At 40.8% G+C, this 17,601-nt stretch overlaps 1 protein-coding gene and 1 long non-coding RNA gene across 4 annotated transcripts in view; one reads left to right on the forward strand and one right to left on the reverse strand.

The window, feature by feature from the left end:
• LOC104649910 (late cornified envelope protein 1F) overlaps positions 1-17,601 on the reverse strand; it is a 95,007-nt gene that overhangs the window by 3,445 nt on the left and 73,961 nt on the right. The window contains exons 1-2 of one of the 3 annotated variants that reach the window (XM_010329674.2): positions 8,849-8,896; positions 7,182-7,820 (exon numbers count right to left, since the gene is read on the reverse strand). The exons of 1 other annotated variant lie outside the window; for it this stretch is intronic. In XM_010329674.2, coding sequence (XP_010327976.1) covers positions 7,478-7,798 — 321 coding nt within the window. In that variant the 5' untranslated portion in view covers positions 7,799-7,820; positions 8,849-8,896 and the 3' untranslated portion in view covers positions 7,182-7,477. Of the gene's footprint in view, positions 1-7,181; positions 7,821-8,848; positions 8,897-17,601 lie in introns of those variants that run through there. One more of the 3 variants, XM_074389675.1, reaches the window with a different exon arrangement.
• LOC104649911 (uncharacterized) lies at positions 14,315-16,104 on the forward strand. Its single transcript, XR_743680.3, has 2 exons — positions 14,315-14,361; positions 15,447-16,104. It is a non-coding gene; the product is annotated as an uncharacterized LOC104649911 (long non-coding RNA).

Raw genomic sequence — 17,601 nt, forward strand, 5'->3', positions numbered from 1 at the left:
TCCTGCTCCGGTTGTTACAAAAGGCTTTGTTATAAGGGAGTGTTCAGGATATCAATACCTTGGCTCATAGGTAAGTCTTACTCAGAAGCAGACCTCACTGATTCTTAGGATTCTTGGCCTGAGGGACCACATGATCCACGCCTCTAGTGATGTGGTACCCAATATATCTATCAATCTCATTCAGATCTGGATGCTAAACTGGCAGCGTGTTTATAACTTCATAAAGCTTGATCTGCTTGCCTTAATTGTATGATGTCAATGACTTAAATTTTATAAAATTTTTATTAAGCAAGGGACTAGCTTTTTAGGTCTTCTGTTATCAAGACTGAAGTAGATGTGGCTGGGATCTAGAATGTAGCTATGAGGCAAATCAAAAGTAAAGCATTATGTCCCACATAGGAATAACTGTAATAACATTTTTATAATTTCTATGTCCATCTATAACCTGGTTATTGATTGACACATTTTTGGAAATGTTTAATTTTTAAAGAATCACCCAAACTTCATACTGAGTGGTATTCTACTTTATGCTTTGGAATCAGCACCATGTATGTTAATGGATTATTTTTTTCACCCATTAGATCCTTTTTTTTGGTAACATACGTTATTAAATAACACTCTTAAAACAGAAAAGGATAGTTCGTTATTTCTTATGTCTGGTGGCTCCCAAAACCATGATACCATAGGAAAATGTGATGTTTATTTACTTCTGAATAAAAACGTCACGCGGAAAAGCGCAACATATAAACACTCCTGAAAGAGAAATGACCAACTGAGGGAAATTACATCACATATCCCAAGAATAAGACTACATGGTCGACATGCAAATATCCTTTACAAATTAGTAAGAAAAAAAAATCCATGAAAATAATGGACAAAAGAGATAAGCAGGCAATACAAAATGTTAAATTTATAGATAAAAAATACATGTATAAAAAGACATATTTTATTGTTCTATCAAATATATGCATTCATATTAAATAGGCAAAGATTTAAAATTTTTATAAACCAAAGGTGGATATGGGAGGGAAAAAATACTCTGGTTGGAATACCTTTCTGAAAGGCAAACTGGCGATTGATTCATTCAGATAATATTCACTCGTGAGTTAAAATAATTAGTGTAGACTGTACATGTACTTTGACCAAGTGATTCCAATTTTCAGGCTTTTATTTGATGGAACTTATCATAAAAATATGAAAATCTAAATATTCAACGGTGTTAACTATGATATTGTAATAAAGTAAATTGGAAACGCTCACTACTTAGTACTTATCTTTAATACTTAGGGCGTTAAATTGTGAAACAGGCATACAAAGGCACATATAGCAATAATTAAAATTATTTTGTGGTTCTACATTTAGGCATAAAAAGATGTTTTCTGACTGAAGCTGTTATAATACAGAACACATACACACCAATGATCAGAAATTGTTATTTAAAAATAAAACCATAGATATCAGCAACAAAAGTATGAGACAAGAATCAATATCTCAAAAGACAAACAAATGTAAAAAACAACATTTTATTGAAAGGCATTAAAGTAGACTATAATGAATAGAAAGCTATGTCATATCCATGGGTTGAAAGAAGCCTTGTCTTAAAAAGGTCAATGAAAAGGTCAAGAAAGAAGCCTTGTCTTAAGGCTTGTAGAAACAAGCCAACTTGTGGATTCCATGTAATTCTAATAAAAACCACGAGAGGGAGATCAGAGATATCTCTCACATCACAGATAGAGAGGAGGAGTCAGAAATTGGATTCTGCTTCCTGGTTGCTCTAGTATCAGAAGCAATTGCACCTACATGTCAGTCTAAGCCTCTTCTTTGCTCTTCATTCAGAAAATACATTTAGAAAGCTGGAGAAGGACCGACATGAGGTGGAGAATGAGTAGAAGAACCAGGCTCCCTTTCTCTGCTATGCTGGGGCAGCCCACTGGATCAGAGACATGGATAAACACGCCATTCAATCAAATTTGGGGTGGAGCACAATGGCTCATATCTGTAATCCCAGCACTCTGGCAGGCTGAGACAGGCAGACCACCCTAGGCCAGGAGTTCAAGACCACCCTGGACAACACAGCAACATTCTGTCTCTACAAAAAAAAATACAAAAATCATCCTGGCATGGTGGTGTATGCCTGTAGTCCCAGTTACTCAGTAGGCTGAAGGGGGAGGATCGTTTGAGCCTAGGACGTTGAGGCTGCAGTGAGCCATGATTGTACCACTACACTTCAGCCTGCACAACAGAGTGAGACTCTGTCTGAAAAAAAAAATCAATCAATCAATCAAATTTGGCATTGATATTGTTTTTTCAACTGGCTAGTTCATTACTGAACTGAGACCAAGTTTGTAATTTTTTTTTTTTAGAGATGGGGTCTCACTGTGTTGTCCTGCCTGGTCTCAAACTCCTAGGTTCAAGTGATTGTCCCTTCGGGACCTCCCAGATTGCTGAGATTATAGGTATGAGCCACTTCACTGGACCTAGGTTTGTGATTTCAAGTAACAAATCGCTTCCCATTACTTTGAAAGAGCTATAAAACCAGTTAGCCTTTTAACTTTTCATTTAGGAATCAGAAAACCATCTCACTGAGTAAAATTTTAAGGACTGTTTTACTTTAAAAATTTTTTTTAATTTTAAAAAGCTATAACTTTATTACATCCTCCAAGCTAAGCTTGCTCAATGTGAGGGTTATAGATTATTTAACATACACCAGTTTAACAAAACACGCAGTCAGATAAGATTTCACAGAAGGATGACATTTGAGGTGAGCCTTAAGAGAACAACAGAATTACAAAATGTCCAGATGGTGGAGAGAGATTTGGAGGAACTTCAGATAGAGGAAATAGCAAGTAATCCTATGAATAGCAATAGTAAGTAGTGATTACAGTACGTAGTTAGTAGTGGTACTAACAGTAGCAGTAGTAGTAATAGCAACACTTAGAAACTATTCTTTCTTTTCTTTTTCTTTTTCTTTTTTGAGACAGAGTCTCGCATTGCTCCCTGGGCTGGAGTGCAGTGGCGCAATTTCAGCTCACTGCAACCTCTGCCTCCCAGGTTCAAGTGATTCTCCTGCCTCAGCCTCCCAAGTAAGAGAGATTACAGGCACCTGCCACCATGCCTAGCTAATTTTAAAAATATTTTTAGTAGATAAGGGGTTTCATCATGTTGGCCGGGCTGGTCTTGAACTCCTGACCTCATGATTCACCCACCTCAGCCTCCCAAAGTGCTGGGATTACAGGTGTGAGCCACTCTTTATTGAAGACTTCCAGTATTCTGGATACAGAGCTATGGATAGTAAATTCTACTTACAGCTTTCCAGAAAAAAAAAAAAAAAGGGCACGAAGATATGCAAGTGTAAGTTATATCTGTGCAAAGGTGAGTTGCTCAGTGCAACAAGAACGTGGGGCACCATGGAAAGCATGAACGATAAACCTTAGAAAAGAAGTTGGAAATAATTTCTGTTGAATTTCCAATGTAGTAAGAAGCACATTCATTTTTCTGTAGAAAGCCACCGTTTTTGCAGAAATAGAGTGACAATTCAAACATGTGGTATAGGGAATGTGTCCTGGAAAAAAGTGCAGAGAATTTAGTGGAGATGGAAGAGAAAGAAAGAGACAAGATTTAATGGAAGGTAAGTTCAAGTGCGATTTTTACATAAAAATGTGCCTAGAACTAAACTGATTGCAGAAGCAGTTAGTAGGAAAAGTGTATTTTCAAAATACACTCGTTTTTTTCTTCCTGTTTTGTTAATCCAGTCATCGATTTTTCTTTTCTTTTTTCTTCCATATGTGCATATGCATGTATGCATGTGTGTGCAACTGTGCGTGTGCACCCGTACCTGTGTGGAAGTGTAATTTACGTGTGTGTGTACGTGCATACATGTGTGAGGGAGGAAGGATGTCGAGTGGGGCTAGATCAGGAGGAGCAGATGGCCCTCACAGAGGAAGAGGAGCACGAAGAGACCAGTCAGGGCCTTGAAGGGGACCAGAGGCAAAGGACTGTGTTTACAAAAGGCATTTCAGACTTGGTCACAAGCAATGCTGCCTCGGGCCAGTTGACACAGGACAGACAGACTTGGATGTCCTTTCCCGCTCCCGCCCTCACTGACCCCAATTCAAGCCCTGCTGGCCCCTGAAGTTCCAAGGCCACCACCCACAGAGGACAGGGTGAGTAGACACTCAGGGAGAATAAGGGAAGAGGTATGTACAGAGGTCTCTTTAAATGGGCAAAAAACGTTAAGATATTTGTGTTCCATATGGATGTTTACTAAACAATAACCTTAGCAGAGACTTGAATAGATACGTGGGCAGGATAACCTATTCTGTGGATACCACTCAGACTCTTTGCCCAGCCTCTCCTGTCATTTCCCAGTGAGCTCATGAACGCAGCGGCCGTGGCGGCAGGTAAGACAGTGAAGTTGTATTGCTGCCCTTGCCAGCTGAAAACAAACTGATTCTGGTAGTCATTACCAAAAGGTATGAGGAAAACAAAATCTAGATCAATAGCTGCATAATAAGGGATGTGCTAATTAGCTCAAGCAAATAAACCGTATCTAGTACAACACCTGTAAACGGAGTCACCACTTGGCTAGGCTTATAATAATTCAGTGTATTCGTCTGCTCAAGTGATCATAACAAAATACTATAAATTAGGTGGCTTAAATAATAGAAATTTATTTCTCATAGTTTTGGAGGCTAGGAAGCCCAAGGTCAAGGTGCCAGTGGATTTGGTTTCTGATGAGAGCTCCTTTTCTGGCTTACAGGGAGCCACCTTCTCACTGTGTCTTCACATGGCTAACAAAGAAATCTCTGGCATCTGCTTCTCTTCTTATAAGAGCACAAGCCCTGTCAGATGAGGGTCTGACACTCTTGACTTTATCACCTTCTTAAAGGCCCTATCTCCAAATATTGTCACGTTGAAAGTTAGGACTTGAACATATGGATTCTGGGAGAACATAATCCATAGACACTCACTTTCATTCTCCAAGACTCAACTATTTTCTGAACAAGTTAAATAGGTGAGTTGAGCAGGGATGTGGTGAAAATAATCATCTATGTATATTTCAGGTCTTTGATAATGGCACCAAAGCTGTAATCCCTCCAGTAATATGATGTTGCTTTTGATTCGTTATTTTCCTAGGTGGAAGCAATTCTAAAGGCTTCCCTTTGGTCTTTTCTACCAGAATAGCCATCAATCCACAGGTCAGCGCACTGTTGAGAGGATTCTCTGCCAGTTGCTGAGTATGCCTGTTAAACTTACGCTTCTGGAACAAAGTAAATAACCACAGAATGGGTGCAGAGACACACTGTGAGGTGGAACTGAGCTAAAATTCCACGGATCACTTAACTTCCATAAGCCCCTACTCTGACTGGTGGAGTAATGTTGCATTTTAAGTTTCTTGGAATTAGTGTCAATTTAGAACCAGTGTCCAGTTATCCAAAACAGTCTGATTATTTCCTTTTTTCCAAAGCACAGCCACCCTGTTAAAAAGCTGTAGGTCCCTTTGGGAGAAAGAAAGAGCCAGCATTCTACATGCCTGTGAGTCAGAATATTCTGATTGCTGCTTGGACTCTGGTGTCCTTATGGTAGCCACACCCGCTTTGCCTTTGGTGATTAGGTACCATTCCTTGGCCCCTGACACCCTGGGATCCAATTTTCCCCATCTCTTTTAGGTTTTCCAATTCAGTAATGGCAGATTCCACTGAAATTGTTGATCTACAGAGAGAAGGGCCATCTAAGCTTTTTTTTTTTTTTTTTTTTTTTTTTTTTTTTTTTTTGAGACAGAGTCTTGCTCTGTTGCCCTAGACTGGAGCACAGTGGTGCAATCTCGGCTCACTTCAACCTCTGCCTCCCAGGTTCAAGTGATTCTCCTGCCTCTGGCTCCTGAGTAGCTGGGATTACAGGCTCATGCCACCATGCCTGGCTAATTTTGTGTATTTTTAGTAGACATGGGGTTTCACTGTGTTAGTCAGGATGGTCTCGATCTCCTGACCTCGTGATCAGCCCACCTCGGCCTCCCAAAGTGCTGCTGGGATTACAGGTGTGAACCACTGTGCCAGGCCAATCTAAGCTTTTGAGCTCTTCAAGGATGCTGAGCCTTTCTTCACAAGTGTATTTTTCACAATTGTGATGAAAGGTGAATCATCTGGACCTTCCAAGGTGGGTGACTCATCATTTAATGACAAATTAATTCTAATATTCCAATCTGCCTAATGCTCTGAATCTCTTCCTCTGCAGCAAATCAAGACAAGTCTGTCGTTTTTAGGTCACACACACTGGGCCACCTTTTGGTCCACGTTTTGGGCAGCCAACCAAAGTAACTGTTAAGGTCTTTTCTTACTCCCTAAACTGTAACATTGCCTAGAATCTCTACAATCAATTCAGCCTGATCCAATCTTATATTCCTCCTACAATTGTACCATGCTCTTAATATCCATTCCCACACGTATTCCCTGAATGTCTGTCTGTACACCCTGGAAAAACCGTGTAGTTCTTTGGGAGTGTAGTGCACCTTGTCATGGGTCACTTGTACCTTGATTGGGGGCCTGCTGGAACCTTAGTTTAGAAGCAAAAAGAGGTGGAAGGGAGGGGTCCTGAGAAAAGTCATCAATGTCTTGCAAGGCAATTGCCTCACAAGAGCCCATTACAGTCTCCTTAGGAAAATCAGGGTCAAACTCCTCAGGCGAGGGTGGAAAGGTTGCTTCTACCGGCAAAAAAGGCTCAACCAAATTCAGGGGTATAGTGTTTCCACTGTCATCAGGAATGGGACAATTAGACACCATGTGAGGCTCAGTATCATGCTCTAAAGGTAACATCACTTTTGTGGATCTTTGCAAAAGTGCGTAATCTGAACTTGCTCAAGAACAAACATCAGACAAATCCAAATTGAGGGGCATTCTACAAAACTGATGGTTCTTTAAAAAGGTCAATGTCATGAAAGACAAAGAGTGAAGAACTGTTCGGGTTGGAGGAGACTGAGGAATCATGGCAATTATTGTGAAGGCAATGAAGAATCCTGGATTGGCTTTTGAATCAACAAAATTGTCTTTTGCTATAAAGGACATTAGTATGAAGAATGGCTAAATTTGAATAAGGTCTGTAGATAGTGACATATTTGGAGAGCCTGGAGATGAGGACAGAGTGTGAAAACCAATGAAGAAATAACAATCAGTCAAGGCAAAAAGGAATGCATATTTCTGGTTTTATTGTTTGACATCAGGCTGAGCTATGCAAGAAGACCAGCTGCAAAGGGCTATAGGTCTGTGCTTCGGGCTTCCCAGAGCAACCACACAAATGCAAAACAAGGTCAGTACATGGCTTTGTGGGAGAAGTTTTGAGCCCCTGAACTCCAAGACAGAAGAATCCTCTATGCTTGAGCTCAACCCTCACCAAGACTATCAGCAACATGGGCAGGCTCAGAAGAAGGAAGAGGAAAGGGAAATATTTGGCCATTTGTGTTCTTTTAGGCACAGGGTCCGCTTCAGCAGCAGCCTCCAGAATGCTGGCCGCTGCCCCCTCCGCAGCAGCTGGAGCCCCCTGAGGGCTGGCTGCAGCAGTCAGAGCTCTGGGGTCTGTGGCGGTGGGACCTGTGGCGCCTGTGGTGGCTCAGGCAGCAGCCACCTCCCCCGGAACTGCAGCAGCCCCCAGAGCTGGAGCCACAGCAGCCCCCAGAGCTGACGCTGCAGCAGGAAGACACTGGAGGGCACTTAGGGGGGCACTTTGGGGGGCATTTGGGGGCGGGGCACTTAGGAGTGCACTTGGGAGGGGGCTGGCACTGTTGCTGGCTCTGCTGGCAGGACATCTCGGGGGCGGGTGCTCAGGAGCTAGGGGAGAGTCAGACAGCAAGTTAGATCCAGGAAGAGACCATTCCTGCCTATTCTTAGAAAGTTATTCCCTTTCCGCATAACTTCTAATCCCTTCATTTCGATGAACTGCTTAAGTGTAGCTGTAGCTAATTCATCTCTGGAAGTTTCATTATTTCTAATAATCGACTAAATACACTTATAGCCTCTGTTTTGAACCTGATGCTCTTAATATACTTATAAAATCATAAAGCATTTTCAACTGTTTTATAATTAGAAAAGTGAGGCTAACATATATTAAGAAAGCATTCTCAAAATCAAGCACGGAGTATGTAGAGGAGACATTCTGCATCAACTATACACCTGAATCATGAAAAGAGTCTAGAAAGGAGTTTGGAAATAAAATTGATTTTCAAGGGAAAACCATTATTCTCTTTTGGAAGAATGTTCTAAATTATCTTGTAAGGACATCGAAGTTCAGAACAGTAAAGAATGTTGGAGAACTGGGGAAACATCATTTAATTAAGTTGAGACTCTTATCCAGGTTCTCTGACATTTTCAGCAGACAAACACCTGTACCGAATGCTCAGCACTTACATATATTTTTTGTCTACTTTGTTTGTCTCACCAAGTACCATTAAATGTGAGATGAAGCAAGTCAGCTGTGATACCCTCTACACTGCCTGGGAACCACTGTCTCCATCTCAACTTTTCAAGAAAGGACAGTTATATTTTCCAAGATAAAAATCCCTTTCTAAAAACAGCTACAGGTGAACATGACAATGTTGCAGTGCCTTCAGACGAGAGACCCAAGAACTCTAGATCCATCTCATTTCTCCAGAGCACCAAGTCACCGTCACAGGACTTCCTCTTTTCATGTCCACTGTCTGTCCCCATTGCCCTTCCTCAGTTTTTTTGAGACTCCCTCTTTCACCCATATGGATGCCAGCACCACCTCAGCCCTGGAGGCCATGCCTGGCCTCCCCTCCTGCCCTGATCAGGGCACCCCTTTGTGGAAGCCCCTTCTCCAGTACCCAGGGAACACTTACAAGGTCACAAGCAGCACAGGGTCCTTTGGCACCTCAAGAGGTGAGTGGATGGGGTGCTCTGGCCCTGAGTCCTTTTATCCTGTCCTTGGGCTCTGCCTGCCGCTGTGAGACAGGGCCTGGGCATGAGTGGACCTGCCTCCTGACACCCACAGAGGTCTGGTGACAGGTGATGACTGGTAGCTCTGCACATGTCTGCCTTCATAGGTGTTCAGGGAAGCTGTTACCATCATGGAATATGGCCATTTTGAAATAAAGGCGGGGTTGGAAAATCCCAACCATCATCTCCTGTTTTAATCTCCCTGGAGGGCACCTGCCTTTAAGGCTCTCACTTCTTTTTGGAGCCTTGAAGTTTTGGCCCTAATACTGCCCTTCTTGCCTCTCCAGTGTTAATGAGCCCATGCGATCTGGTTCTAATGTACTGCTATTAAATGTGTTGTGAATATGTATTCTAAGAAAGTATGTTCTTGTTTGCATTTCAATGGTGTCATTTGATAAACTAGTGTTTTATTTTTAACATAGTTGAATTTCTGCAACAGTAACTATGTTGTTTGTACTTTTCATGATTTTAATAAATCTCAACCATTTGTAAGTTCAGAAATCTTTTCCCTATGTTTAAAAAGTTGAAATTTTTTCTCTTTTTAAAAATAAGGCTTTTATTCAATCAAGAAAGAAATTTTTGTACATTTTAATATATTTTAAACATTTTTCTGAATGGATAACCAATTGTCTTAGTATTGTAATCCAATATTCCATTTTTCCCACTCATCTGAAATACCGCTGGGTCAGAATCAATTTTTCACATTTCTGTAGATTTATAATTGGAGGAACAATTTTTGTCATTGTCAATTTGTCAACACCTCTGAGAACATCCGGCTGCCTTAATTACCATAGGTGTATAATCAATTGCAATATCTAAATCACACCGTTTCCATCAAGTTTTAAGATTGGCTTGGTGATTACTAAATCCCTGCTCTTTTATGTAAGAACTAGAGCCAGTTTGTCATGCCCCACACAATGAAGATGAAGCAAAACAAAACATTAGAATTTTGATGAAAATGTCATTAAGAATATGCATTAACTTATGGACAATTGTCATATGTTATTAAAACTTTTTTCTACTCACCCAAAAATATAGTGTATCTCTCTATTATGTTATTCTGTAATGCTGTTTAATAGTCTTCTCATTTTATCAAATATATTTTACATTAAAATTATATTTTAGATTTTATGTATTTTTTCTATTTTAAATAGCAACTTTTTAAATTATATTTCTGAATTTTTTGTTGCTAGTTAATATAGATTTATTCTTACATCTTGCAACTTTTCTAACTCTTAATGTTATTTTAATTTTCTATAGTAATCATTCTTGTCTATATATCTTCTTTCTCCAAGTTTTTCTCCTTAAGTTCCTGGAAGTACAACTGTTGGATAAAGAGTATGCTCATTTTAAATTTTAATTTGTATACACAAAATGATTATTTGTTGAGTAATGAGTCAGCAAATTTCATCCGAATTTTCATTATTGTGCCAATTTTAGAAGACCCATGTCCTATCACCTTCAGCAATACTCTTTGGTTATTGATTTTAAGTTTCTTCTAGTTGATACAAAGGAATAGCTTCTAATCCTTATTGTCCTTGAAATGAATGGGCTGTGCTTCTAGATAAAAGCTACTAATGTAAGTTGAGTAACCAATATCTTAACTACTTTTGCATTAAATACATTGTTTGGAACAACATGAGCCACAGCCAGGTAATTCAGTGGCAGACTCAGACCTCATCCTCGAGAGACCATCCTTGTTTTATATACAAGTCTTTGGTTACTTGTATATGCAAATATGAAATGATAAATTTCAAAATATTTTGATCATTTGTATTCCTTTCCAAGCTCTCTGTTTTTCTCATGCATTTTGCCCATTCATTTATAGACAGGCTTATTTATTTTCTACAAATTTGTAAGGATTTCCTATTTATCATGGATTTTAATAATATTCCTGACTTATGTGTTTTACTTTTTCTCAGCTGGTTATTTATATTTTCCACCTTTTAAAATTATGCTTTCTGACATATAGTTTTCTTTCACTATGTGATGAGATTTATCAATTTTTTATGCTTAAATGTTTGATCCAATTACTTATAAAGAAATAATTAGATATGCTGTGTATTCTTCTAATAACTTTGGAGTATCAGGTTATTGTTACCACTCTATGCAGGGGTTGCAGAGGAAGAAAACAAATTAAAAACCACTTATGTGTGGTGCTGGCTCTGGGACACAGAGTAAAATCCACTAAGTCTAAGTTAATTTTTACAAGGTCTCAGCATCCTTTCAACCTATCTTTTGTGATATGAGAGCCTGACAACATAGAAATATACTCTCAGAAAATCACTCCTTTGCTAGTGCATATCGCTAGTATTAAAATGGTGACAAATTCAATAAATTTCAAATGCTGTTGAAATTTAGCACCAAACATAAGGCAACAATCCTTATGATGTTACATCATATTGTTACCTTATTAACCCAATGCATGTCAGATTAATTGACAGATTGGGTGCTACCCTTTGTGGTATCAGAGTCACAGATAGAATAGCTTCTAATCCTCATGAACCTTGGAATGAATGGGCTGGGCTTCTAGATCAGAAATGCCAATGTAAGCTGAGTAATCAATATCTTGATTACTCTCTCATTAAATTCATGCTTTGGAACATCATAAGCTATAGCCAGGTAATTCAGTGGCTGGTTTCTGCAGGGTGATAAGGCTATTATAATGTAATGTAATATCTCAGAGTGAGAATTACAATGATGATGGCTTAAGTCATGCACAAATTTAGGATGACGTGAATAGTAATCAATTCATTTTTAAATTGCTTACCCGTGGAGTCCACCCCTGTTTTAGAAACTGTTGAGGGGTACATAAATATAAGAACCAAGCTGCAGAATCAAGGATAGTTTATTGTAGTCATATTTGAAAATTAAGATTCATAAAGAAGTTACAGTTGAATGGCACTGTTTTAGAAATGCGTAGGTCATGGAATAAAGCCCGGATGTTGGAGAAGGAGGGATACCAAAATGAATATAAAGTGTTCTATCATAAAGACACATGAATGTGTATGTTCACTCCAGCACTATCCACAATAGCAAAGGCATGGAATCAGCCTAAATGCCCATCAGTGGTAGGCTGGATAAAGAAAATGTGGTACACATATACCGTGGAATAGTATGCAGCCATAAAAAGAATAAAATTATGTCCTTTGCAGGGACATGGATGGAGCTGGAGGCTATTATCTTCAAAAAATTAATGCAGGAACATAAAACCAAATACTGAATATTCTCCCTTATAAGTGAGAGCTAAATTATGAGAACACATGAACACAAAGAGGGGAACAACAGACACTGGGGCATTCCTGAAAGCAAGTGGTGGGAAGAGGGAAGGGAGCAAAAAAAAAAAAAAAAAATTAAAAAAACAACTATTGAGTACGAGGCTTAATGCCTAGGTGATGAAATAATCTTAGCAACAAACCCTTATGACACAAGTTTACCTACATAATAAACCTGCTTGTGTACCCCTGAACCTAAAACAAAAGTTAAAAACAAAACAAAAGAGAGAAAACAGGTCATTTCACCCAAAGGGTCATTGCACCCTAAGCATTTCTACAGGGAGACAGCAAAGCCTATACTGCAGATGTAGCAAAGGATCATATTGCATATGCCTCAAACACGAGTTAATAGAGATTGGAGCTCACATGGACCCAGTGGGGGCCTGAAGATGATATTTCCTTAATGATCTGGGGAAATGTTCGAGAGGCTTGAAAGATAGAGAGCTTTTCAGGAACTCAGTGAAGACTAGAGAAAAGGAAATACAAGAGAGATGAGAAGCAGAACAATTTCAGAGAGGCAGAACACAAGACAATACAAGATACTGACAGACATGGTAACATACACATATATTCATATATGCACACACATTTGCATATGTGGTTCCTTTCATAGTCTCTGTAATATCTTTAAGTAGAAATATATACAAATACGCACATCTCAGCCACATGCTACCAGTGTTCCTACTGCACAAAGTGACCCAGGTATTATCAAGTCAACATGCACTCAGGGTCCAGGGAGTTCCAGAGGTCTCCAAGCCTGGAAGGAAGTAGGCTTTCTTTGCCTATCACCTCCAACTCTAATTTGCTTTCATCTGATACATTTGTTTAGTTGTTTAATAACCTTACAATACCATATATGGGATTATTATCATCTAAATTACTATCTTAACTCAGAGGTAAGCTCTAGCCCCTTCCCTTAATCTCCTGAAAGTGTAAAAATGCGAATATTTTTTTAAATCGAGGGCTGTGTTCATGCAGATAACTGAATTGGGACCTTCCAGCATTTGAGACAGGCTTAAAAGCACAAAGAAAAGATTCTATAAAATGTTTAATACTCCAGATCTTAAACATGTTCCAGGCTCCACCCACTAGGAATGTCCTTCCCTTGGTCCGCTGCACCAGGCAGAGCCCGTTTTACACAATCTCACCATCTCCTCTACCTTTCCCCTTCTTCATCGGTGGGCTTCACTTAAGCCCACCCACATAACCCTGGAAAATGTTAATTCTCACTCTCATTAGCAGATCAAGTCACCTCTCTCTCCCTTCTCTGTAAAACTTCATTCATTTATTCCTTCATTCCTTTATATATTCTCATTAAAACCTCAACAAAACAAAAGGGTCTTATATTTTGTAATCAAATCCACTCTCCTTATAAAGCAGTTATAATTTAAAAATATGAATGCATTGGCATTTGTTTGGAGAAAATGACATGTTATAAACTCTCCACCAGAAACTTCCTTTGCTTTATTTCATTGACTTTCAGCCATCCCTGCACAATATTTTTTATATTACCTCTATTGCAGAGTTGAGAAATGAGAACAAGGGCGATCAGCTATTCATATTTTTCACAAGGTCAGGCAGGTAGTAAGTGGCAGGATCAGGTTTCTATCTAGGTCTGACTCTTTAACCAGTTACCTAACGGTTGTAATGCAGGAACACACACACACACACACACACACACACACACACACACACACATCCCCCACTGTAAGAGAGTTGAGGGTTGGAGCATTCTGTAAAACTTGAGTTAAGCCAGGTTGCCCAGAGCAACAGAGCCAAGATTTTGGAGTTAAAAAAAGTAGAGAACTCAAGCTCCGAAACTAAACAGATTAGATGTTCGCTACAGAGAGCAAGATAGGAAACGATGGTCAGGATTTTCCCACCCCTTTTCTATTTTTAAGTGGCCATATTCCAAACTGGGAGCAGCTTTTGTGAACCCCAGGGAGGAAAGCAGGTGAAGAGCTGCCAATCACCACTTCCTCAGAATTCACGTGGGTGTCAAAAGGCAGGTTCTCTCATGCCCAGGCTCTGTCTCACAGCTGGAGGCATAGCTCAGGCCAGGATAAAAGGGCCCAGGGCCAGAGCACCCCATCCACTCACCTCCTGAAGTGCTGAAGGACCCTGTGCTGCCTGTGATCCTGGTAAGTGTCCTTTGAGAATAGGAGCAGGGGCTTCTACAGAGAGTTGCTCAGCCCAGGGCAGAAGGGGAGGCTGGGCAGGGCCTTGGGGACTGGGATCCATCTGGATAGAAGTCAAGACCTCAGGAAAATTAAAGGAGGTTGTGCACAGGAGGCATGAAGAGGGCCAAATAGTAACACAAAGATGTAGATGTTTCTGACTTTGCGCTTCAACTGGCTGAGTTTTAAGGTCAGAGGGAATGGAAGCCCAGGCAGCCAGGCTCTGCTAGAACAGTTTCAAAGAGGACACTTACTTTTCAGAGCAAAACTGTGACAATCCTTGTAAGTTTCAGCTAGAGACAGTAGTTCTCAATCAGTGGAGTAGAGATAATTACAGGATCTTTTAGGGCTTTTGGAAACCCATTTATCTCTAGATTCAAATTTGAATTGAGACTCTCTTTAAGTAGCTAGACATAGCAAGTTGAGGATCACTGTGCCAAGATGTTTCTGTGAGGCCTTTGTGTGCTGAATATGGCAGCGCACCAGCCTGGAGCCAGGGTTCCTGAGTTCAAATCCCCTCTATGCACCAAAACTGTTCTTCAGCATCTTCCTTAACAAAGGGAGCCTGTGAGACCAGCCTGTCTCCAAAGCCATTTACAATTCTGCATGCACAGGTTTTTGCAAGATAAAGTCATCTAGGAAGTTACTTTAAGAGAAAATTCTTCATTTTCTTTTTCCAAGAAAATATTTGTATCACCGGGTTTCTATACTGAACAGTTTCAGGGTTTTGTTTGACACAATGAGAAAAACTGCTTTCTTTAATTTACTAAATTAATCTTCACATACTTTTTCATAGGGCGTATTGCCTCAGTTTCCTTCTTTGTAAAAGATATAGTAATTCTTGACTTAAGATGAAATTGTGGTACTCAAAAGATAGTGTGACAACACTTGCCAAACCACAAGAAATAACACAATTTTAAGTGATTAATGATCTACCACTACAGTTAAACAGTTTATCAAACTAAGGAAAGAGAAACGAAATAGGAAAGGACAAGAATAAACAGCGGTGGCCTCTGCTTGGGTCTGACTTGTTATTGACCTTCCTTCAGCTCCTGAACACCCGCCCCCGAGATGTCCTGCCAGCAGAGCCAACAGCAGTGCCAGCCCCCTCCCAAGTGCACCCCCAAGTGCACCCCTAAGTGCCCTGCCCCTAAATGCCCCCCAAAGTGCCCCCCTAAGTGCCCTCCAGTGTCTTCCTGCTGCAGCGTCAGCTCTGGGGGCTGCTGTGGCTCCAGCTCTGGGGGCTGCTGCAGTTCCGGGGGAGGTGGCTGCTGCCTGAGCCACCACAGGCGCCACAGGTCCCACCGCCACAGACCCCAGAGCTCTGACTGCTGCAGCCAGCCCTCAGGGGGCTCCAGCTGCTGCGGAGGGGGCTCCAGCTGCTGTGGAGGCGGCAGTGGCCACTCTGGAGGCTGCTGCTGAAGTGGACCCTGAGCCTAGAAGAGCGGAATCCTGTTCTAGGACATCCGCCTTCTCCTCCTAGGCCTACCTGAGAGGCTCACAGGTCCCAGGGAACGCTCTGAACTTACCAAGAGCACATCTTCTCCCTCAAGTCCAGAAACTCAGATCCTCTCCTGGATCTCCATCCACTGGCCTTGGACCTCACATTCGTGGCCACCCTCCCACCCTCTGTGTAAGCTCCTAGCTCACTCCACGTCGTATCTTCTTGCAGCGTGCATCTGCTGATTAAAACAATAAAACAAGGAATCTGCTCAGTGTCTTGTTCTATGAGAACTCCATTCTCCTTGAGTGGCTATTGTCATCCTCACCCTGTCCTCTGCTGGTGGTGGTCTTGGAACCTCAGGGGACAGTGGGGCCCTCTGGAGTGAATCGGGGTTAATGGGGGCAGGAGTGGGAAGGGATCACTGCTCCCAACTCTGTCTGTCCTATGTCAACTAGCCTGAAGCAGCATTGCTTCTGGCCAAATCTGAACTGTCTCTTATAAGCACAGCTTCTTTGTCTCTGGTCCCCTTCAAGGGCCTAACCAGTCTCTCCACGCTTCTCTCCCTCGGTGAGTGCAGCCCTAGAGGGAGAGAAGGATGGAGAGACTGGTCCTAGCTGCACCCAGCATCCTTCCTCCCTCACATATATGTGTGTGCACACATACACACATCACATGCAAATACATATACTTCTGCACATTTCCAGGTGCACACAGAAACATGCACGCATATGCATGTGTATACATGAAAAAGAGAACAAAGCCCACGAATATGTTTTGAAAATACAGTTTTCCCACTGACTACTTCTGCAATGAGTTTAGTTCTAGGCACATTTACATATCAAAATTGTTTTTCTATTAATCTTCCATCAAATCTTGTTGCTTTCTTCCTTTTCTATCTGCATTAAATTATCTACACTTTGTTCCAGAACACACTTCCTATACTGTATTTCTCAACTTGCCGCGCCACTTCTGCAAACACAGCAACTCCCCATAGGAAAAAAAAAATGCATGTACTTCTTAAGTATTACATTGAAGACTTAACAGAAAGCGTTTCCAACTTCTTTTCTAAGGTTTGCCATTCATACCTCCCCTGAACCTCCACCACTAATGCTGCTGTCAGGAATTAAAAAGCCTTAACCACCCATGTGGCCATGACTTTGTACTGGTAGCTGATGGGGACTACACAATATAAGTCACAAATTGTGCTGTCAAAAGTTTCATTAAAACTTTTGATTCGTGAGGTATGTCAAAAAGAAAGGAAAATTGAGCAAGTGAGATTTGAACTGCTAGTGGGCGGTCCTGCTTAGCAAAGCATAAATTAGAGGAATTGTACAGGGTCTTATGCACAGAGCCTTGAATGTCAGTCGGTGGCCATTGACCTTGATCCTGAACACAGTGCAGAGCCCTAAATGAGACTTTATTAATGGTCAGGGATCATTATTTCTGGAGTGGGGGATGGTGTGGAAAGATCAATTTTGGATTCCAATGAAGATTAGAATCATAGAGAAACCCTAGAGAAATGAGGCAGTGTAACTGCAGGGAAGGTCACGTACCTTGAGATACATGATACTGTAATAATAGAACTAGGTCGATTATATATCTATATCTATATACTCTACTTCTGTATCTATGCCTATGTCCATATACATAGCTCTGATATTGATACTGATTTTCTACACCCATTATTACCTGGATATTGGTATTATTGTGGCAATTTTAACCTCATCACGTGTTCTGGAGAACTGCTTTTGACACTTCCT

The sequence above is a fragment of the Saimiri boliviensis genome, chromosome 19, assembly GCF_048565385.1.
Source record: "Saimiri boliviensis isolate mSaiBol1 chromosome 19, mSaiBol1.pri, whole genome shotgun sequence".
NCBI lineage: Eukaryota > Metazoa > Chordata > Mammalia > Primates > Cebidae > Saimiri > Saimiri boliviensis.